Genomic DNA, 25,116 nt, shown 5'->3' on the forward strand with positions numbered 1-25,116 from the left:
TACCACCTCTTGGAGAGGTGGATTCTGATGCTGGTGAGAGAACCCTCCCGTCAGCAAACATAGCGTCTACATTGAAGCAGTTTGGTGGTACAGGTGCAGCTGACTGTGCCACTGTAGCATTTCAAATGTAGACAAGCCCTCTACCAGCTCTCTATGCAAATCGTATGAACTTACATTACTGTCACAAGGTTTTGTATTGCAAAATTCAGTACAGCTATGGGAGAGCAAGCTGGAATACATTCGGTATTGTCTGACCTCAGCATATGAACTGGAGAAGCAAGGAAAAGTTAGATTTCTTCAGTTTTTTCATCAAAGTTAGGAAATGGAGCTATAAGATTATTGAATTTGAAGAGCCTTTTGCCCAACTGTTTAAATGAGAGGTAAAGCAAAGAGACCACCTGGAGTGGAAGATTAGGCCAAAACATGAGTTATATCTATACAGAGCATTGCTTGTGCTTTAAACTACCTGTATGGGTGCCTGCCTATCACTGGTTTGCTCCTTTTCTGCCCACAATAGTCCTGCCGTGTGGCACTGTTACAAATAGAAGATTGCAGCCATTTCCAGTGCACTTGACCTGTGCCCAGGCTGCTATACTGACCTTTTCCCAGAGATCTGCTCTTCTTTTTTATATGTGCCATCTTGTAATTTCTACAGATATAAATCAATGTCAGATCAGTTTAGATTATGCAAAAGAGTATTATTGGCAAAAGAAGAGAAAATAAGTGGTTTTAAATGGACAGGTTTGCATGGACTATATTGTAAGCCCCTGAAAACTGGTACTCTAATGTTGAGCTAAAAAGGAATTATATGAAAGCATAATACTATTTCTTTACTTCAGTAATGGAGAGCTGCTCCCTCAGTCTGATCTCACAAGCTTGGATAATGACTTGTCTCCCCAGAGAATATGAGGGCAGCCTAAAACTTAGCTCTGTTTTAGTTCACCTAGTCTTTGATGTACTGTTAAGGTGACCTAAACACAACACATATAGTAGTGGATTATCATTTCCTCTCTTGAAGACAGGAACATACACAAATTATATTTTGTGTGCCTGATACTAAGAAAGAAACACGGATTTTCAGTTAGGTTACCTCCTCAGTTGTGATTTGTTTCCTAATTTGGATTTATATCTATTTTAATTGCAGATTTGTTTAATATATTAGGAGGAATTTTATCCTTTCAGTTGATAGTTTATTTTCTTTCAGTTTTTCAGGCCAGAGGAGTAAACAAAACTTTTTGTATAGAGTTAAATCGTTTCCTCTTGTGTTACTAAAGATTCCAGATAACACCTTTCTTAAAAATCCACTATCACTTAAATGAAGAGACCCTGCTTGTAGGTAGGATCTGGGCCCTGAGACTGTATGGTTTAAAAGTGTGTAGGTCAGTTGGCTTAGACCTATTCTGGGCAATTTTTTTTATTATTGCTTAATCAGCAATGTGCTCACTAATATTCTAAGAAGGGACTCCCACACAATGTTTCCCCATCTTTAGCTTGTGATAAACACCACAGAACAATAGTGCAAAGAATACGTGATAGAGAATCTATTCATTTGTTTTCCCATTTTGAAGATGAAATGCTTTCCAATAACCATAACCAAGGAGAGAGCCAAATGCCAGCTTGCAAACCAAAGACCAGATTCTGCCATTCTTAATTATTAAAACTTCAATTAAACCCAGTAAGAGCAAATGCTCTGTCACTGAGTATGACAGTGCAGAGCCCAGTATCCATCAAGGTGTGGTCTGCAGCTCCCTGGTGACCTATCGTAACAAAAGCTTTCATTTTTTAAAAAAATGTACCCTATGTTGTTGTAAAAAACCTTCTGAATGTGCAAGGTTCCTTTCCTGAGTCTGTAAAACATCAGCTTGAAACAAGAGTGAAGTTACCCCTATTCTGCCCAATGTGATATTAACTCTGAAGCCTTATGATGTCAGTTTAAACATCAACAGTGTCTTCTTCATAAATGTAAGTACTTATATGCCCCACTCCTTGTCATCACAGTATCTAAGCACTTCGCAGGCATTAATGGATTTAGGCTCAGAACACACCCGTGAAGTAGAACAATATTATCTCCATTTTTACACATGAGGAACTGAGGCACAGAAATGTTAAACCAACACTGTCACAGGATGTCTGTGGGAACTGAACACACAGGTGTTATTTTGGTTCAAGACGACAAGGCCGGTATCTCATGTGTATATCTCTCTTGTGGTTGTATCTGATATTTTGGGCAAATGGCTTTATGAACATATTTTTCCATTCTCAACCCTTCTCTTTGGCCTGGAAATAGAGTAACAGAGTCTGCACACCATCCACATACTCTTTGTACTTTTATAACTGTCTCACTGAGTGGCCTGACGACAATACCAGACCTGAGATTTGGCTTCACGAGAAACCTCACATCTCCTCTGTTTGAACCAGGTAGAGGCTTCAGTTAGAGATAGAGGTGTAACCCTCAGTCTCCCAAGTTGGGGCTCAAGAAAAAGAGGGATTTTACATCTAAAACTTTCTTTATAACCCTTTTGTTGCTGATTGAGAGTGTGCAGCTGCTGTATATAAAAGAGGGCCATGGCGATTACAGAAGAAAAGATGGCCTAGACTGGAGTGAGATAAAACCCTCCCTCTAGGATGTTCCTGTACACTGAGTCACTGTGTTTGTGAGGTGAGCGTTTCTTGGAATATCCAGATGTGCCTTGTGTCTTCCAGAAAATGCATCACCTGCTGCTGAGTACATGTCTTTTTTGCTAATTCTCATAAAGTAAACAGCTGTTGGGGGATTCACAGAAGTCAAATATGTGTTTTTATTGGCAATATCAAAGGAACTTTTGAATAGAGGGGTACTTGCTGATCTGCGGGTGTGAGCAGCCAAACATTTTTTAAACTATTCCCAGGAGCACTTCTGAGAATGATTTTTACAGTGCCAGAAATGCTGATTTGTTGGCACTGTAGCCTTATTCCCAAAAACCCCGTCAAAGTCTGAGTTAAAATAAAGATACAAATACAGCTGAAACCTCTGAGCGACTGCCTTTCTACTCAGACGATTTTGTTTTGCTGTCCTTTTCTCACTTGTCTTTAGAGTGAGAAATTGTAGTGCTCTAATCTGAAACAAAATAAAAAGCTGATTGATGAGAAGTCCACATGAAGGCAGCAGTCAGACCAGAAGTTACCCTGGTAACAGGGAGTCCCAGTTGCTAGTTCTCTTTTTTAAACTAACAGGTGTCTAAAGAATCAGTTTTAAGGTAGGGTGAATTATTACAATATACCCGATGGGGCAGTTTCATGCATTTTCTGTCGGGGCTGGGAATATTGGCAGTGGAACAGAAAAGTCTGCAAATTCATCATATCCTCACAGACAGAATGCCAGCAAGATTTACATTAAATTTCATTTGGGGAACAAGAAGTTTAATCTAATGTATCACAAACACAATTCATTAACTTCTGGGATTTTTTCTTTTTTTGGGAGGGGGCGTGTTACGGTATTTACACTTTTTTATATGAGGGTTTTTTCTGTCTTCATTACTTGACCTATTACAAGTCACTATGTGACTGATTTTTCCTACTGATAAAGTGAGAAGTACATAAAGTAAATAATATTTCTTTCATAACTTAATGTAAGTGTTTGATCTAGTGGATAGGGAATAAGACTAGGAGCTGGCAGACTTGGATTCTGTCCCAGTCACTGGCCTTGCTTTGTGGTGTTTGAGAAGTCATTTCACTGCTCTGTGCCTGGTTCCCCTTCCCACTTTTGTCTCTCTCTCTTATCAATATAGACTCTTAGTTTTGAATCCCAGCTCTCATTAGGTCCTAGATCAGACCCTCTAACATGGAACCTTAGTGCCTGTGAAGCTGTATTGACTTCCACTGTACTTGTCGATTTCATTGGAGGATAAAACCTGTTTTGACCAGAGCCAGCTCATTTAACCCCTTTGTGTTTTCATTTGTCTTTCACACGTGGGTAAACAATACATACTTAATTGACAGGAATTGTGTGAGGCTTAATTTGTTAACCTTTCTAACGTACTTTGAAATCCCCACATGAGAAGACTGTAAAGAACTGAAAAAATACTTCTGATGTGAGGTACCACACAGTTCTGTTCTGTAATGGTAAAAGAGGCTGGGACATCTCATTGAAGTACCAGGGAAGACCTATGGTAGATTTTGTCTTGATTTAAAAGATGGTGTCCTAAAGCTTAATTACTAGAGCTAGGTTTCTGCTTATTATGATGAATATCCCATGGCTTCTCCCAACAGAGGTAGCATCAAAAATCTCTGTAGAAGAGGATGATCCATTCTCAAAAGAACTTAAAATCTGTTCATTTAAAAAACAAACAAACCAAACCTTAATTTGCTCACCACATGTAATGCAGCCTCAATAACGAGGCAACTCATCTGCTTAATTCTTAATCTCTTATTAATTTAATTTGCTTTAGTCACAAACAAACCACCAACAAAAATGTCCACCTGATGAGAAAAATATATTTCCGCAAGCCTAGAGGCAAACTTCACGCTTCCTAGGTATAAAACATCCCAGCATCTGGACATGGTAGCACTACATGGGATCCATGCTGCCGGGAAGGTATCCAAGGTAAGTATCAGTGTTCCATCTCACCTTGGTAATCTTGTTACATAAACAAACACATCAGTTTACAACAAAAAGAAGATTCCTTCCTATGTATAACTGGTACATATTTCATCTACCTCTATGTTTCCAAGGTAATGAATAATATGACTCTTTTAAGCATTTAAAAATGTAGTTGCTGTGTAGGACCAGGAGAGTGCAGGACCTGAAGGTTTACCCATTGTCTTGCTGGGATTGAGACTTGGTTGAGGGCAAATTGGCTCTGATTTAATCCAGATAAACTTTTGCTAGTTGGCAGGGGGGAGTAATGAGAAGCATTAATATAATACCTATTGACTCTCTTGTTTTCAATGCCTTCTTTGTGTTTTGCAACCTGGAATTCTTGATGGATTTACATCTGCTTCTTGATGTCCCCTGTAACAGCAAGAGTCAAGAATATATATCTGCAGCTGGCCAGAAAGACGTCGTCATTTCAAAGACAACCTTACCATCTTGTGTGACACTGATGAAATTATTTGACGTATACAAGCTAATAGTTTCTTAGTTAATCTTGAGGACATTGGAGGCTGTGTATTTTCAGTGAGGAAACCATGACTCTGGGATTGATTTCTCAAGTTAGTTTGCCAAACACTGATTTTTGTGGCTAAGTTTGTCACACTTCAGGTCGCATGTTGCAGGTGTAATACAAGAGTTTTACCTTGTGTATATTAGTCTTTACTCTTTTTTGTAAATGTTTAAGTTTGTTAACATGTGACCACATGTATTAATCTGTAATAAAATATTTTAGGTTTTTCGATGTGTACTATATTATTCACTTGTTGATATTTTGTTGGATCAGGTGCTTCCATTTCTATTTAATTTCCTGTAAGGATGCTTTATATACTTTTCTTTATGTAGTGCTGTCTAGATTCTATGTTGATGAGCACCTTAGGTCTTGTGTATACAATGCGTTAGTCTGTACTCAAAGAGTGTAAATTCTAGAGCATATGAGCGTGTTGCTCGCTAACAGGCCCATGTTGACCCTGCTCGAGTGCATTAAAAGTTCCTTAATGCCTATTAACGCAATACTGTTTAAAACTGGACTACATTAATGAGCAACACACAACTTTTAGTGCACAACATGCTAGTGTGCACTAGAATTTACACCCTTCTGGTGTGGACCTGTGCACCATGTAGGCAAGCCATTAGAAATATGCTTATTATAATAGATATGCCATATGAATCTTCCACATAATTGAGAGTTTGTTTTCTTTTTCCAGTTTGGTATGATTATCATTGTGAACTTATTTATATTGTGGTTAATTATATTGCTGGAAATAATTAACTGTTGCTTTGCTGTTGTATCTCAGTGTATATGGTGTTAAGATCTCCCTATTATTTCTTATTTCTTTGACTATTGATATGACTTTTGCATGGCATGATGACAAAAAAATTAATTGGGGAGAATTTTCAAATCCTCTCATTAATGTCTACTACAGTAACTTGTTTAATATAAAACAATAATTCTTTGAGAGAGAAATTGAGAGCAGAAGGAAAGGATCATTGAGCCCTGCCCATGACCTGATGTTATTGCATTATATCTAGTGATTGGTTTCTCACCATTAATAGCTTTTGCTTATGTGCTGATGAGACCAGTCCTGCTAGCCTATCTTTGTTTTCTTAAAATACTCAGTTTGTTAGTCATTATAGGGAATCATGCAGGATAAGTTTTAGGCCTATAAAACAGTCGGGGGGAACCGCAGCCAACCAAGGATAGACCTTTTATTGCAATAATATAATGCAATAACAAGAATTGTTTTAATCCTTAAAATGCTGTGGGTACTTACTTATTTCCCCTTTACTCCTTCCTTCCCAATGCTGTCACTTCTAGAGTGATGGGAGAGATCCCAACAGACAGCGAGAGAGAGGTCTTTTTCTTAGATTTACAGCTCATAAGCATCAGAATTTTTTTTTAAAGTAGAAGAGTATCGCTCAGTGTGCCTTGTTTATAATCAATAATTTTCTTTCTGGATTATTTGTCATGCATCAAAGTACTCAGCTGGTGGGAATGTGGGATACCTGACTCCACATGAGGAAAGGTTTCAAAAGAAGGAAGGCAGGAGAGTGGAGAAATTCCCTAAAAAGGACACGTTTAAACATTCAAAACCATGCAAAGCATTTGTTGAAAAACTGTGTTGCCTGCATTAGCTCCCTTTGCAGCTATATTAGACTCATACATACTTTTCCTTCCTCCTCCTCGTGTTCTAAGAATATGAGTAAAAACCACAATACAGCACTCTGAATACAAAGGTCAGGCAAACCTCAGCTCAAATGAAAAGGTAAGAGGGGAGGTCCACAAAGGGACCGTTGCAAAGATTTTTTTTTCAGTCAGAACCCACTCCTGTAGGTTTTTTGCAAGTTGGAATGATCTGAGACACCCACATTTATGGAGTCAGTAGAAAGTGTAAATTAAACCAGTTTAAGCCCCAGTACAGCAATCTACCTAAGCACGTAACCAGTCCCACTGAAGACTAGCATATACTTAAAAAGAAAAGGAGTACTTGTGGCACCTTAGAGACTAACCAATTTATTTGAGCGTGAGCTTTCGTGAGCTACAGCTCACTTCATCGGATGCTGTAGCTCACGAAAGCTCATGCTCAAATAAATTGGTTAGTCTCTAAGGTGCCACAAGTACTCCTTTTCTTTTTGCGAATACAGACTAACACGGCTGTTACTCTGAAACCTAGCATATACTTAATGTCTCACTGAATAACTTTTAGACCCCAATTCAGATATGAGTCTATTGCCATAAAACCAGTGGAACCAGCAACAATAATTACACAGCTAGTCTTTTTAGCAAATGTGCTAGCTTTTCCTTTCTGTGGGCTTTGAAGTTCTATCAAATTCTTTACTTTGCAATGTTTTGTTTTTCAGGATGGGAAGAAGAAGTTTGACAAGGAAAGTGAGAAATATTATTCCATTCTAGAGAAGCACTTAAATTTATCAGCAAAGAAAAAAGAATCTCATTTGCAAGATGTAAGCTCTTACCCTTTTACTAGACCATAAGTTTATCTTTAAAAAGAGTTGTCTCTAGGACATGCTGTATTTTTATCAGAAAATGAATGATTTCTGCCGGTCCCTGTTGCTATGTACGTATACATAAATTCTGTATATGAGATTAATACTATTCTGATGTAAAATAAAACTCTTAACAAGGCAGTATTTCCCACGTGCTCTGCCATATTTTAAGTTGCAAACCTAATTTTTACTATTTACAATACTGTATTTGTAATGCTCTAATAAAAATGTATGACTTTTATTTGGAAGGTGTATGTGGAATATTTATAATTAATATAATTAGGCTATGCTGACTTTTTTTATTTTATTTAATTGACTCCGTTTTACATAAATTTTCAGCTAGATAACTTAGCCTGAAGCATTTTAATCACACTTTTTATGCTTTTCAGCATGTCATGTTTTCTGCTTTAATCTGAGAGAAACATTCTTTCCATAATGAAACTATACGGCTGTGTTTTATGAAATTAAAAAGAGTGCCATATTGCAGATAAATAAATAGATTGCCAAAAGTTGTTGGCAGTTTTGTTTGTGTGATCTTCAGGTAAACTTGTATTTGTCATATCAAAATGTAGTCAGATATGGCCTCATAAGATTCTTAGTTTGAGCAAAGAATGATTGGTCCTTATGTAACCTATGGGTGGGCTAGAGTTCACTTCATTTTCCCGCCTCCAGTGCCTTAAAAAAAAAAAAACCCAACTCCCATAGAAAGTAGCTGGAGACCCAGAGTTCAGTCTCTAAGGATTTTCAGCAAGGATTGCACAGGGTCAAGCTCCCCACGTTCAAGTCCCAAAAGGAACTAAAGAAATGAATTTAATTAAATAACTTTATAAAATTTTATGATAAAGAAACAAATAATCTAATTTTTACAGGATGACATGGCTATTTTATAATCCACAGACATTACCTTCACAGTTATACATGAGCATAAATAAAGAAAACAAATTAAAATCTGAACAGTACAGTCCCCACAGAAATACAGTCAGAAGAAACTGAAAGCTCCCAAAAGCTTAGTTCACCTAAGTCACAGTTAGAATCTTTGATCACCAAATCTATACAGTCTGGTGAGTCTAAAACAACATCTTCCCTCCACTTGCTTATAGGAATCGTCAGCTGGAATCCATGCAGATTCTTCCTCTGCTGAAATCACTGCTAGCCAGTCAGCTAACCGATTAACCAATCACTCAGCTAAGTGTATAGATGTAAAGAAAACCCTGTTACAAGAAAATACAAAACTGAGAATAGCAAAATATAAATGACTCTTTCCCCATTACTACATTTAAAGAAAAGTTGGTGAATCAGACTAGTTAAGACAATTTAACTAGAACAGTTTGGCTAAAATTAAAACAACATTCAAAGCATACAGTTAAAATAGAAGTAATTTTTCCCTCCCAATTTCCCCTTGTGTAATTAACATTGCCCATACTTCCCTGCTAGAGGATTAACAATATCACTGACCTGCTGCAAAATGCTTCACAGTTAGGGACAACAGCCCGCTTTCTGCTCCTGGGCTCAGCGTCTTCCAACTCACACAGGGCACATGGCCTTCTGCAAAGCAGCTGCCCTGATTGTTTGCCCTCACGGAGTCTGACCCCAGCAACAGTAAACCTATTGGAGCACACCCAAAACTACCACACCCAATTCCAGAAGCTTCTGGATGTGGAGTGCTTAATGACCCAGACACAACTCACTCCTGCCTCCCCGCAATGGGTCTCTTAAAGATGTATCTCCCTATTAGGCACATGGGTTACACTTACTCTTGTATAGGGTGACCAGATGTCCCGATTTCATAGGGACAGTCCTGATTTTTTCTTTTCTTATATAGGCTCCTATTATCCCCCACCCTCTGTTCTGATTTTTCACATTTGCTGTCTGGTCACCCTACTCTTGTGAATAGTACTTCTTTGAACCAGCAATTTTAACACAAGTCAGTGAGCCTGATTCTGCGCTGCCTTGTACCTTGTGTAGCCATTCATGCCTGTACAAAGTGCCATTTTTATCTGGTAGCATTTTACATCTGTAGCATTTTTCAGTAGTGTAAATGACTACACAGGTATAAGGCAATGAATATCGAGTCTCATTGAGACTATTTATATGCGTAGAGGCTTGCATAATTGGACACAGAATTACATTTTTTTTTTTGTGTGCATTAGTTTTGCTTCCTAGAAGTTAACTGTACTTCCAGATAGAGTCCACTTTTAATTGCCATACTGTGTACAGATTAAGGATCTACAGTGATAAAAAAACTATTCAGAGAGGATTGTTCTATTATGAGCACAAAGCTCTAATTATACAGGGTAAAAGTATTTAAACCTGATCCTAGAATCTGATGCAGTTCCACATAACTATGCATTTATGTGGCGCTCATTTGATTTCAACAGGGTCTACCAGGGTCATAGCATTAAATGTAGATGCATCATCCATTTTAAAGAGTACATACTGTAACTGTTACTTTTTAAAAGCATGCATAGTTCTAATTTAACAGAAGAATCCCCCTTTTAGCTATGTTGTTAGATTAAATTATTTTCCTGTGTAGCAAATTATAAATTGTTTTTTTCAGTGTTACTGACACACTATATTAAATTTTCCAAAAAAGATGGGCACTATTTTAATAGCATTATTGTCAATGATTAACTCTGAAATCTTGGAAATTATTTTGCTGACAAAATTCTACACAAAAGACCTAACCATCTCTCAGAAAGTCACAATGTGTGGTTTTTATATTTACCTGATATAATACTGCAATTTCATAACATTTATTCTTTTATATTGTACTCGCTAAAACAGATGTCAGTATGATGAATCAACTGTAGAGAAAACAACATTAATTTTACAGGGGTTTTTTTTGTTCCAGTCACAGGCCAAATTTACATATACACAACTCCGACAAGTCCATAAATTCCCCTTACATTAATGGGGAAATAGTTCCATTAGAGATTAAGCAGGAAGTCAGAAAACAATTTTCGATATATTTACCTATAAATCAAGATGTGGTTAAGTCAAGTTAAGTGCTAATTTACTGTCGGGTTTAAATAAAGCACATTTTGCTGGGATTGTTATGAAGATTATTTATTATATTGCAGTTAAAAACTAATTGAAATGAAATAAAATGTATCAACTGTGAATATAATTAAATAAACTGTCTTAGACTCACGAAGGATTTGACTTGAGCATACAAATTAATGGAAAATCACAGTAAAAGTTTTCCCCTCTGTCCTTAAATAATCACTTCATGCCTAGATATTGAATTTCATAAGGGATGCTAGTTAGTCTACTTTTCTAAAGGCCGTGACTGTAGAACATATAGGGCCTAGTTCACCATTACATTGCTCCAGATTAATGTTGATAGAACTGCACTGAAATCAGTGGAGTTACGCCAGCATAAAACTGGAGTAAGGACAATGTTGAATCAGGCATTTAAATTATAAAAACTGGTTGTGGGGGAGTTAGATAAAGAATGGGGCAGCTTTTCTTGTTTTGAGTTTGATTCAAAATGTGCAATTTTAATATTGGGCATATGTTTAGTTTTGATGATAATATTATCACCTCAAGTCATTGTTGTCCAGACTTGGCCAAGCTGAAGTTGGCACTAGCTGTGAGCCAGAGGGCCACATGCAATTTCCCTAAAATGAAGTAGGTTGCAAAGTTATTTATTTATTTGTAATGCAGAGATACAGCCACCAGAGACTTCAGATCGCTGCATTTGATGTTCCATCTTAATCCAAGTGGAGGCCTGTGTTTTCCATACATCTGTATTTACAGGGCTATAGTCACATAGTAAAGATCCGTCTTTGTGCCAGACCTTGGGCTACCACTGTCAAATAGCGTGTAAGGTGAAGATCATTTGGGTTTGACTTTTGTCATAATATGCAGCACATTCCATAATAGTACACAGACTATTGACATACTTTTTACAGACTGCACACAGTAAAAAACACCAAAAACCCACGGTGAACAATTTTTTTACTATTCCTATGAGAAAACCTATGGAAAGAAATGAGAGTTACAGAATTAAAAAGGAATAGATCTGAATCAATACTACAAGCATCAATTTTGGTAGCCCCCATTGATCACTAAATGCAGATTCATGAAATTGAGCTTTCAGAATCATGCTCATATATGGAGGCATGTCCATCTTGGAAGAACAGATCGAGTTCTGATGCACATTCTAGTGCTGTTGCCAGTCAGTCAAAATAATACTGACTCTAACTGTCTCATAAAAGCTGCTTCTGTAATTTACCATACAGTAAGCCATTCTTTACCATCAGGTGAGTGGCATACAAAAAGGTGTGAAAATCTTTCCTGCCTTGGAAAAGTTCAGATAAACCACTTCTTAATTGATTCGTACAACTGTGAATGCTCATTGATCAAGCAGACTCATCAGCCTTCACAGAAGATGACTTTTGGAAGTGTAATTTGATCCCTATACCCAAATGATCATTGTGGCCCAAGTTTTAGACAGTGTTTCAAAACATGCTTAAGTCTCAATAAAGTTAAACATGTGCTTACGTGCTTTTCTGTGGATGGAGGAAAGCATGTTCTTGAGTGCTTTCCTGAATTGGGCCCTGAAAGAGCTCATTGCTAAAACCAAATTAAACTGTATTTATATACAACCAAAAGTAAAAACTGAGGCCCATGTTATGCAAATTTTCATTGTCTGCAATCCCCTGAGTTAAGGTTTTCAGGATCATACCCTAAAGTTGTAACACATTGTTAAATTCTGCCAAATTGCATGCCCTATATACCCTATTTTATATACTTTTTGTAACATAGTGATTAATACACTAAGTTTTAGATTCATCAAGGAAACCAGTAATAGAAAATACAACAAAAATGCCACATGGCCAAGTTAATTTTGTGGTAAAAGCCTTAATTTTTGGAATTGCGTGGCTTTTGAGTGCTTGATTTCTTATCCTTAACATTAGCTTTTGCATTTAATTTCCTGTTTTTATAGGCCTAAAAAGGAACAAATGCTACTGATTCATTTTAAAAATAATATTAAAGCTAATATTTTTGCTTTCAAGTGCTAATGGAGTACTGTAGAAGTGATTCAATGTTAAATGTCTCCATGCTACTAAATGATGATATTCACAGCCTTACCTGAAGCAGTATTAATTAGAAGTGCTATTAACAGGCAGAATCTTTAACTGAAGGCAAATACTGATTGTACAAATACAAGATTTAAAATATACTAAACCTGTTTTCTTTAAAAATGAATATTCTTTCCGTTCCTATAAAATAAGCCATCTACAATTTTCTAGCTTCGCATACGTTTGTTATTTGAGTTCCAAATTTAATCAGAACATAAGAGGAAAATGTCTTATTTTTATATTCCCATAAATCAGAAATGGCTGAACTGATGTTACTGAAAGTTTCCACAGTTAAAAAAAGAAATTCCCTTAGAGCTGGGGTCAGACATAGACAATTTCAGCCCAAAAGTTATGAATAACTGAAAAAATGAAGTTAAAATGGGAACTGGGCATGTGTTCTGTCTCCCTCTAATGGCTTGTTTACATGGAGGATAAGATCCTACTACTCTTATCAGTAGGCTGCAAGATTTCTGTGTTTAAAAACATATCCCTCTCTTTTTCTTCCTCTCTCTCTGTGAGATAATATGTGGAAAAGGCATTTGAAACTACTCATGCTGGGAAATGTGCTAGGAATTAGTCATACATGATATTCAAGAGAATTCTTAACAAGGCACACCAGCTTTGATGCCCCTTTTTGTTTTCTTGTCCCACTCCTTCCTCTGCACCTTTTTCCATGATGCTCAGAAAGTGTGGAGCACCTTCCCCCAAACCACCTTTCCTTGCTTCACTCCAGGCTCTCCTAAAATTCACATAGAATAAATCCAGGAGAGGAGAGAAAAGGAAAGAGGAGCAGGGTTGGGGGAACCCTAAAGCCAAAATTTTTAATCTTGGATGTCTAAACATAGGGCCCGAAATCTGTGTTTAGTAACCTAAATAAGTGCCCTAATTTTCAGAAGTGCTGAGCGCACACAACTCCCACTGACCTTAATGAATGCTCAGCAGCTCTGGGTGGGGAGCCACGTATGTAGGTGCCTTACTTAAGGCACTCAGGTTTGAAGATTTTATCCTAAATTAATGCAACCATCCTGATTTGTCCTTGTCTTACTCAGGAACTGTCTGATTTTATTGTTATCCTGTCCTCTTTCTCCCTTTCCTTTTCTGTTTTGTCTACTTATGACCCTGGCCTGTTGTGTCCTGTTACATTTAGACTGCAAAACAATAAAGGGGGCTGTCTCTGTTTGTGTTTCTGTGGCAGCTAGCACATTTTTGCATGCCCAAAATAATACTGTTCCTTGCTTTAATTCTCACATAGTTGGTCCTTGACTGCTTTGCGTCATCCTTTTGTGTTCCTTGCACTTTTGCCAGTTTAGATGTCCTTCACCAAATACCTAATGTCTGGACTGGTGACTTGTACTGTGTACCACATTTCATTCTAGTTCACTTTGAAATGGCTCAGTAGTTAAACTGTTGACAAATAAAGTGTCTCTGATTACATTTCATGCAGCCCTCATGGAAAGGTTGGTTGTTAAAGGAAGAGAAACATTGGCTTCTCTAGAGGTCTCATGGGACACAGGTCCCTGGTCTGAGAGCATTGTAGAAACATTTTACTTAGCTCCTGATGGAGAGTATTTCATCATTTTTTAGCATCCTCTTCTAGCCACTGCTAGTATCCCTACTCTTCTCTGTCAAAATGAGGGTTGTGTTACGAGCATAAGAGTATATAGGGCTGGAAAATAAAACAGGAAACTGGAACTTAGCGGACTCTTAAATAAATAGTTAATAATGGAAACCCGAAGTGAGCTAGTTATAACCGTAAATTAATATTAATTTAATGTACTTCATTTTTATTTTTAGGCAGATACTCAGATTGACAGAGAACATCAAAACTTTTATGAAGCGTCATTAGAATATGTGTTCAAAATTCAAGAAGTACAGGAGAAAAAGAAGTTTGAATTTGTTGAACCTGTAAGTTTTGTATTTATTTTTCACTTCCTTTACCTACATTTACAGTGACTGTATTTAAAGATGAAAATTTTGGTTAATGTTCTTATTTTTTTATCTCTTTTTAATCAAAGGAGTTCTTGAAAGTAGTTCATGAGCAAACAGGCATAACGTTCTTTCCTTAGGAATTATCCCCATTCTTAAAGACTTGCACAAAAGTTTTCATGTCTATTGTGAAATAAAATAAGTTTGAAATCTGCATGACATTTTAATGACTGAACTTAAAAGGTTGTGTCTGGGCAACACGTAACAGAGATTTCCTAATATAAAAATTGGCTCAAAATTCCAAACATATTAGTCTTTAAGTGCTCAGAGTATGACGTTTACTTCATGTTTAGTTTTGTTAAGTTACATATGAAATAACATGAATAGGACGTTAAAAATTCATTTTTATAATTATTAAGGTATTTTTGTAAAGTTATATAATGTCTGTAGCAGAACATGTCTGAGACCACTGTGTGACTGGCAGAAGTTGTGCCAAGATTTTAACAATTGGGACTATGAAGTTAAGTTTATAAATCTATATTTAAAGTGCAAGCTGACTCAGGCTCCTGGGGCTTGGGCTAAGGGGCTATTTAATTGCAGTGTAGATATTCAGACTCAGGCCCCAGCCCTAGGGTTCTAGAACCACCTAGTCCGAGCCCAAATGTCTACACCGCAACTAAACAGCCCTTAGCCTGAACCCCACGAGCCTGAATCAGCTGACACAGGCCAGCTGAGGGGTTTAAATTGCAGTGAATACATAAGAACATAAGAATGGTCATACTGAGTCAGACCAAAGGTCCATCTAGCCCAGTATCCTGTCTACCAACAGTGGCCAATGCCAGGTGCCCCAGAGGGAGTGAACTTAAGAGGTGATGATCTAGTGATCTCTCTCCTGCCATCCATCTCCACCCTCTGACAAACAGAGGCTAGGGACACCATTCCTTACCCATCCTGGCTAATAGCCATTAATTTCCATGAATTTATCCCGTTCTCTTTTAAACCCTGTTATAGTCCTAGCCCTCACAACCTCCTCAGGCAAGGAGTTCCACAGGTTGATTGTGCACTGAGTGAAGAAGAACTTCCTTTTATTTGTTTTAAACCTGCTACCCATTAATTTCATTTGGTGACCCCTAGTTCTTATATTATGGGAACAAGTAAATAACTTTTCCTTATTCACTTTCTCCAACCCACTCATGATTTTATAGACCTCTATCATATCCCCCCTTAGTCTCCTCTTTTCCAAGCTGTAAAGTCCTAGCCCCTTTAATCTTTCCTCATATGGGACCTGTTCCAAACCCCTAATAATTTTAGTTGCCCTTTTCTGAACCTTTTCTAATGCCAGTATATCTTTTTTGAGATGAGGGGACCACATCTGTACGCAGTATTCAAGGTGTGGGCATACCTACCCTTAGACACCTAAATTCAGCCCCAGTCCTGGAAAGACTTTTGTGTATGTAATTAATTTTATGCATATGAGAGTGCCTACTGAACTCAGTGGGACTACTTTCACACTTAAAGTTCACTACATACATAGGTCTTTAATTATCTTGACTTACGTGGCCTGATAATCTAAAATGTTGGACACTCCATAGTTCCCATGGATTCAGTAGGCTACTAGTTCTGAAAATATTGGCCCACATCATGTGGATGAGTGCCAGAAGTGTTCTGTTTTCCCCCCACCATCACAGCCACCACATACAATACAGATAAAAGATTTGTTCACTATGCGATTGTCCTGCTACATAACAGTATCCTGATACCTCACAGATTTCATGAAACATTTCAACTGGACAGTGCACTTTTCTTTTTTCTTACCTATTGGCAGATAACCAAGCAATATTAGTTAGCATTTTGTTTTTGAGGTGGGATAGCAGTTGCATATCCCTGCATTGTTTTGTGTATCTGTAGTTTCCTTGACAAAATGGTTTTTGGGTAAATGTCTCAAAGACAGAAATGCATCTCTTGTGTAAAAGGAGCATCCTCAAACACAGATCTCTCATTTCTGTCTATCCCAAACAACCCCACTATCTTCCAATGTATCTAACCTTGGATCGTCCTAGATTGTGAACAAGAGTGAAATTCATTTGTAATTCCCAATCTCCCCAAGAAGAGTTACCCTAAGTGCCTATCTTCATATATTTTGAGATGAGAATATATTTCAAAGTGAATATTTGCATGTTGGTGAGAAACTAACGAACCTCGATCCAGCAACTAAAAATATCCGTGACTAAAACATAGCCTTACTTATAATTTATATTATGGACTTGCTATCAGTGAGGATGTAACATACACCGAAATAGGAGGAGTAAGGAAAGATGCAAATCAGAGCGAGGATTTCACCCTCATTTCATATTGGGGCTGTAAGAATGGGATTTTAGGAAAGATTTGAGAAGCATGAAGAAAAAGTCTTGCTGACTAGATTTTGGAAGAGACAAGGGAGGTAAAGTAATATTTTTTATTGGACTAGCTTCTGCTAGTGAAAGAGACAGGATTTTAAACTTACACAGAGCTCTTCTGCATGTTGGGAAACTTGGGGCAAGTCTACATTTAAAATGTTGCATCGGCACAGCTTTAATGAAGGCACTCAAAGGTGAGGAGAGAGACATCATCTTCCTTTCCAAATGCAAACAGATGGACATCGTACCATAAGGACTGAAGGTAAAAAATCCATTACAATCTACATACCACACAGACTGTGCTGACAGCTTGTGCCACACGCTCTCAAAGAAACTGCGGAACCACCTGATCAACATCCTCTACAGCAACAGGGAAAGATAAAGAATGAGCTCTCAAAAATGGATACTCTCATAAAAAACCAACCTTCCACACAAACTTCCTCGTGGCTGGACTTTACTAAAACTAGACAAGCCATTTACAACACACACTTTGCTTCTCTACAGAAGAAAAAGGACACTAAACTTTCTAAAATACTACATGCCACAAGGGGCCACAGCAATGGTTCCCTCAACCCACCCAGCAATATTGTTAACCTATCCAGCTATACTCTTAGCCCAGCAGAAGCAGCTGTCCTATCTCGGGACATGTCCTATCTCCCTCTACCCCCACGAACATGATACAGTTCTGTGGTGACCTAGAATCCTATTTTCGACGTCTCCGACTCAAGAAATATTTCCAACACACCTCTGAACAACTTACTAATCCACAGAGACCCCCCTACCAACACTACAAAAAGAAGGATTCTAGGTGGACTCCTCCTGAAGGTCGAAACAGTAGACTGGACTTCTACATAGAGTGCTTCCGCCGACGTGCATGGGCTGAAATTGTGGAAAAGCAGCATCACTTGCCCCACAACCTCAGCCGTGCAGAACACAATGCCATCCACAGCCTCAGAAACAACTCTGACATCATAATCAAAAAGACTGACAAAGGAGGTGCTGTTGTCATCATGAATAGGTCGGAATATGAACAAGAGGCTGCTCGGCAGCTCTCCAACACCACTTTCTACAAGCCATTACCCTCTGATCCCACTGAGGGTTACCAAAAGCAACTACAGCATTTGCTCAAGAAACTCCCTGAAAAAGCACAAGATCAAATCCGCACAGACACACCCCTGGAACCCCGACCTGGGATATTCTATCTACTACCCAAGATCCATAAACCTGGAAATCCTGGGCACCCCATCATCTCAGGCATTGGCACCCTGACAGCAGGATTGTCTGGCTATGTAGACTCCCTCCTCAGCTACCAGCACTCCCAGCTACGCTACCAGCACTCCCAGCTACCTTCAAGACACCATTGACTTCCTGAGGAAACTACAATCTATCGGTGATCTTCCTGATAACACCATCCTGTCCACTATGGATGTAGAAGCCCTCTACACCAACATTCCACACAAAGATGGACTACAAGCCATCAAGAACACTATCCCCGATAATGTCACGGCTAACCTGGTGGCTGAACTTTGTGACTTTGTCCTTACCCATAACTATTTTACATTTGGGGACAATTTATACCTTCAAACCAGCGGCACTGCTATGGGTACCCGCATGGCCCCACAGTATGCCAACATTTTTATGGCTGACTTAGAACAACGCTTCCTCAGCTCTCGTCCCCTAATGCCCCTACTCTACTTGCGCTATATTGATGATATCTTCATCATCTGGACCCATGGAAAAGAAGCCCTTGAGCCCTTGCACTATAAGGTGGGTAGAAAGCTGGCTAGATTGTCGGGCTCAACGGGTAGTGATCAATGGCTCCATGTCTAGTTGGCAGCCGGTATCAAGTGGAGTGCCCCAAGGGTCGGTCCTGGGGCCGGTTTTGTTCAATATCTTCATAAATGATCTGGAGGATGGTGTGGATTGCACTCTCAGCAAATTTGCGGATGATACTAAACTGGGAGGAGTGGTAGATACGCTGGAGGGGAGGGATAGGATACAGAAGGACCTAGACAAATTGGAGGATTGGGCCAAAAGAAATCTGATGAGGTTCAATAAGGATAAGTGCAGGGTCCTGCACTTAGGATGGAAGAATCCAATGCACCGCTACAGACTAGGGACCGAATGGCTAGGCAGCAGTTCTGCGGAAAAGGACCTAGGGGTGACAGTGGACGAGAAGCTGGATATGAGTCAGCAGTGTGCCCTTGTTGCCAAGAAGGCCAATGGCATTTTGGGATGTATAAGTAGGGGCATAGCGAGCAGATCGAGGGACGTGATCGTTCCCCTCTATACAACATTGGTGAGGCCTCATCTGGAGTACTGTGTCCAGTTTTGGGCCCCACACTACAAGAAGGATGTGGATAAATTGGAGAGAGTCCAGCGAAGGGCAACAAAAATGATTAGGGGTCTAGAACACATGACTTATGAGGAGAGGCTGAGGGAGCTGGGATTGTTTAGCTTGCAGAAGAGAAGAATGAGGGGGGATTTGATAGCTGCTTTCAACTACCTGAAAGGGGGGGTTCCAAAGAGGATGGCTCTAGACTGTTCTCAATGGTAGCAGATGACAGAACGAGGAGTAATGGTCTCAAGTTGCAGTGGGGGAGTTTTAGATTGGATATTAGGAAAAACTTTTTCACTAAGAGGGTGGTGAAACACTGGAATGTGTTACCTAGGGAGGTGGTAGAATCTCCTTCCTTAGAGGTTTTTAAGGTCAGGCTTGACAAAGCCCTGGCTGGGATGATTTAACTGGGAATTGGTCCTGCTTCGAGCAGGGGGTTGGACTAGATGACCTTCAGGGGTCCCTTCCAACCCTGATATCCTATGATTCTATGAATTCCACCATGATTTCAACAATTTCCATTCCACCATCAACCTCGGCCTGGTCCAGTCCACAGAAGAGATCCACTTCCTGGACGCTACAGTGCTAATAAACGATGGTCACATAAACACCACCCTATACCGGAAACCTACTGACCGCTATTCCTACCTACATGCCTCCAGCTTTTACCCTGACCACACCACACGATCCATCATCTACAGCCAAGCTCTGCGATACAACCGCATTTGCTCCAACCCCTCAGACAGAGACAAACACCTACAAGAGCTCTATCAAGCATTCTTACAACTACAATACCCACCTGCGGAAGTGAAGAAACAGATTGATAGAGCCAGAAGAGTTCCCAGAAGTCACCTACTACAGGACAGGCCTAACAAAGAAAATAACAGAACGCCACTAGCCGTCACCTTCAGCCCCCAACTAAAACCCCTCCAACGCATTATTAAGGATCTACAACCTATCCTGAAGGGATGACCCAACATTCTCACAAATCTTGGGAGACAGGCCAGTCCTTGCCTACAGACAGCCCCCCAACTTGAAGCAAATACTCACCAGCAACCACATACCACACAACAGAACCACTAACCCAGGAACCTATCCTTGCAACAAAGCCCGTTGCCAGCTGTGCCCACATATCTATTCAGGGGACACCATCACAGGGCCTAATAACATCAGCCACACTATCAGAGGCTCGTTCACCTGCACATCCACCAATGTGATATATTGCCATCTTGTGCCAGCAATGCCCCTCTGCCATGTACGTTGGTCAAACTGAACAGTCTCTACATAAAAGAATAAATGGACACAAATCAGATGTCAAGAATTATAACATTCATAAACCAGTCGGAGAACACTGCAATCTCTCTGGTCACGCGATTACAGACATGAAAGTTGCGATATTACAACAAAAAAACTTCAAAACCAGACTCCAGCGAGAGACTGCTGAATTGGAATTCATTTGCAAATTGGATACAATTAACTTAGGCCTGAATAGAGACTGGGAGTGGCTAAGTAACCTATTTCCCCTTGTTTTTTCCTACCCCCCACCCCCTTCCTCAGATGTTCTTGTTAAACCCTGGATTTTGCTGGAAATGGCCCACCTTGATTATCATACACATTGTAAGGAGAGTGATCACTTTAGATAAGCTATTACCAGCAGGAGAGTGGGGTGGGGGGAGAGAAAACCTTTTGTAGTGGGAAACACCCATTTTTTCATGCTTTGTGTGTATAAAACGATTTTCTATACTTTCCACAGTATGTATCCGATGAAGTGAGCTGTAGCTCTCAAAAGCTTATGCTCAGATAAATTGGTTAGTCTCTAAGGTGCCACAAGTACTCCTTTTCTTTTTACTGGTTTGATGGAAAGCTGACTTTAGACTTCTCTTAATGCTTGCTTAGAGCTGGACCTTGTTCTCTCTTTTGACAGCAAAACTTCCACTGATTTCCATGGAGTAGGATCAGGTCCTTAGAGATCATCAGAATCTGACCTATCTGAAGTGTGACAAATAGGATCATTAACTAGTCATCAAAAATTTAAAAATAAATAAATAAAACTAATTCTAATTGCATATGTTTAAATGATGGCCTTGTATAAACTTGAGCTATCTGAAATACTGTTTTTTTTTAATTAAAAAAAAATTTTGTCTAGATACAGTAGTAAAATTCAAAAACAAATTCCATATTTTTTGCATTTCCCACAACGGTATTCACCAAACTCATTTTAAACTGGATAGCTAAATACCTTTTCGTTCTATATGTATAAATAAACGGAAGTAAGGAGACAGTGCCTTTTGGCTGATGCACTACAGGCCAAAGGTTAAATTCCTCGTCTGTCCAAAACCTAAGTACAATCTTCTTCCTGTGAGAATGAAATGACCAAGCAATCTCAGGGTCACAAACTTTACATAAAAATAAATAAAGGCCAAAACAGTCTTTGGATTCTATTTCAGTTCTCTGTTGAAATCCTTGCAGCTCTTGCAGCATGCAGACAGATTATTGTGTTAAATGAGTACAAGTCTGATTTCTCTATTGATCTGGCTGATGAGGTATTCAGAGTGAAGTAGCAGTAAAAGTGCTTGTTGCACTTGGAAAATTGAGAATATAAACACATTGGGGATTGTATGTAACATTTGGTGAAACCAATCACTTCTTAACACATTCAGATCACCTTGAAAAATACATCATCTTTAAAAAAAAAACTCATTCAGAATGCTTTCTCTACATTTACATGGAATGAGCCAGACTCTGACATAGTGCTGCTTGTGAGTAGCCACCAAAAAGCCACAAAAATCATGAGCCAGGGACAAAAGTTTTTCACCTCAATTTTGGATCTCCAAACACCGTGCTTATTAGGCCATGCCATAGTCTCTCCTGCAGGGGCTGTGGAAGGGCATTACAGAACAGGGTCTCTTTCCACTATCAGTGGTGTTTACATACATGCATACTTGCATCCTCAGTACACATGATTTCTACACAGGGCATGAAATACATCACCCTGGGGACTGCGTGAGAGAGACACGGTAACATTTTTGGGGGGTGGGTAGGTGGGGTGGGTGTTTGGGGACCCCTTGGCCAAGAGATTCCCAAGGCCCGATCCCGTGCAATGCACAACTGCCGCACTTCAAGAATAGTTACTTGAAAACAAACACAACTTAATGCATCATACCTAAAACATAAAGCATTTTATTCTTTTATTTATCCAGATATGTTATCCTTTCTTATAAATTCAACTTTGCTGCCATCTAGTGCCAGTTATTTTTTTCTCATTTCACAATACGCTCAAACCTTAACAAAAATCTTTTGTATTAGGGAAAATGAAGACAAAAAAAAAAAAAAATGGAAATGGAAATAAGCTGTGTGAATTTTTTTTTTCTGTATCTTTCCCAGAGCTATAGATTAAACAGCCAAAAGTGAATGTTCTTCACAAACAGGTCTTAAACTTATCTTTAAAAAACGTATAAACTGACACAGCAAGAAGGGTTCAGTGCCTTTTTTTTTTATAGGTTAGTCATTTAAGAAAGCCCACTATAAGCATAGAGTGCATTCTTCTAATTTTGGTTTATCACATTAAAAAGAAATTTTACAGAGTAGCTTTAAAACAAAAGATGTCCTAAAAATATTTTAGGTGAGGAAAACAGAAATTTAAAAATTCCCTAGTCAATGTCAATTCTCAGATCTTGGATAGATCTCTTATTTTTTTCTGAGAAATTGTCATATTTTATTTGCAAAACCTCTAATAAAGAGAAAATTGCAAAGAAAATCCTTAGGTGGTATAACTTGTAATAGCCCAGTTGAAGTCAATAAAGATATGACGATTATACACCAGCTGAGGATCTTTCCTCTTGGAAGTGTAATCTGCAGTTGCTTTAAAATGGACATTTCCATGTAATTCAGAGCCATATATGTAAAATAAACATAAGGTGTTAAAAAAGCTTAATGCTCAAGAGGCCTATTTTATGTTCCAAGACTCTGCCGCTGGCTTGCTGTGCAACCTTGAGCTCTTTATTTCTTTTCCTCAGTTTCCCCCTGGGGATAATAATACTTACTGACCTACAAAAGAGCATTGTGAAACTTAATGAATTGTTGTTTGTAAAGTGTTTTGAGAGCCCCAGATTGAAAGGCCTGTGATGTTCTGCCCAGGACACCTAGAACTTTAAGCCACAGTGTTACCCCTCTGTCTCAACAGGTGAGAGCTTTGCTGGTGATTAGACTGCCACACTAGTCTCTCTACCTCACTAGCAAACTGCTTGAGACTCTGCCAGTTTAAACCTTGTCTTGCAGGTAGCAATCAGTGAACCCCAGATACCGAGTTCCCTGGAGATGTGTGTCTGCAGTGTTCAGTTCCTCTCACTGTGACACACTCTGAAGTTTGCTGCCTCCAAGTAGATAGTGCACACACCAGCCTGTTAAGTTAGCTGACGACTCACACTTTACTTTAATACACAGCGCCGAGGGGGTTCTGCAATAAAACAAGCATAAGTTTAATAAAGAACAGAGTTTAAAGTGATACTAAGAAAGAGAAAAAGAGAGAGAACTGGTTACAAGCAAAACAAAACACGCTTTCTAGCCACTCAAACTTAATTTTAGGAATTTACTGTCTTTGCCTAAGCAGTTGTCTTTCTTACATCAAGTTACCAGCATCTCTAGCCCTCCAGGCCAGGGGATTCAACTTTCACAGGCTCAGACCGTGTTGTATCCTCTGTCCCCTAAGTGGTGGATAACTAAAATGTCTCTTTGTTCCCCTTATATTACCCAAAGACCATTGTCTCTGTCTCAGAAACCAGGAAGGCTTCCTGGGGTGCAGACTCTGACCTCTGGTGAGCTCTCTAAGCTCCTTCCCCCATTAGCTTGATTGCTTTTTTTACCTTATATGCAAATATACTTTCATTGTCCTCTGCCTGTATTCAAGCCAATCAGACAAGGCAATCCACATTCCTTGTCTAGGGCAGGCTCAATGTATGTGTAACACTGATGGGGTCATCAAACCAGGGACCTCTGGAGCTTAGTGCATGAGCCTCTACAGCATGAGCTAAAAGCCAACTGGCTATTACCTAAGGCTGTAGAGCAGGCTCATTTAACTCTCTCTACGTGGTTTTGGTGCCACTAGATGGGACTGAACACCATACCCAGAAGGTGTGTGGGTACATATGCACTGCCTCCCAAACATATTTTAAGAACCTATGTTGGCACACATACATAACTCTTTGTACCCAACCAGTACGCACATCACAGTGATTTTTCAGGACCAGCATGTCACCAGTTTACGTATGAAACATTACAAGACACTTTTTAGATACATATCACAACAACACGTGTTGGGGGTAGTGAGTGTGCCCAGCCTGATATGAGTTACAGTATAGTGGGCCCTCTACCAGTGGGCATTGAGGGATTTTTTCGGTCATGGGGTCTCTAGATGTACAAAGTATCATCCTCAGCAGCAGCTTTATTTCAGATATTTGCATTGTTTGCCACCCTAGAACGCAGTACTCTGTTGGCACATGAAACAAGCGAATGAGACAGAACAATCTAGATTCAATATCCCAGGTGAGAGAAGAGCAAAAAATATTACATAAATTGCACAAATGATGAAATCAGTACTTTTAAAATGTTTCATTTTTCATAATCTGTGGGATTGCTAGCATAAATAAAGAAAAAAATACATTAAGCATTTGATTTCTGCCTTTTCAATTATGTATCCAAGTGGAAAACATCCTTATTGTAGATTTGACTTGTATGTCA

At 39.0% G+C, this 25,116-nt stretch overlaps 1 protein-coding gene across 6 annotated transcripts in view; it reads left to right on the forward strand.

The window, feature by feature from the left end:
* The window catches only part of ARHGAP42 (Rho GTPase activating protein 42), a 295,871-nt gene that overhangs the window by 194,383 nt on the left and 76,372 nt on the right, over nt 1-25,116 (forward strand). For 4 of the 6 annotated variants that reach the window (XM_048843624.2, XM_048843617.2, XM_075126907.1 and 1 more), the window contains 2 exons: nt 7,490-7,591; nt 14,515-14,625. In XM_048843624.2, coding sequence (XP_048699581.2) covers nt 7,490-7,591; nt 14,515-14,625 — 213 coding nt within the window. Of the gene's footprint in view, nt 1-2,314; nt 2,660-4,377; nt 4,583-7,489; nt 7,592-14,514; nt 14,626-25,116 lie in introns of those variants that run through there. The other 2 variants (XM_075126912.1, XM_075126914.1) reach the window with 2 other exon arrangements.

The sequence above is a fragment of the Caretta caretta genome, chromosome 1, assembly GCF_965140235.1.
Source record: "Caretta caretta isolate rCarCar2 chromosome 1, rCarCar1.hap1, whole genome shotgun sequence".
NCBI lineage: Eukaryota > Metazoa > Chordata > Testudines > Cheloniidae > Caretta > Caretta caretta.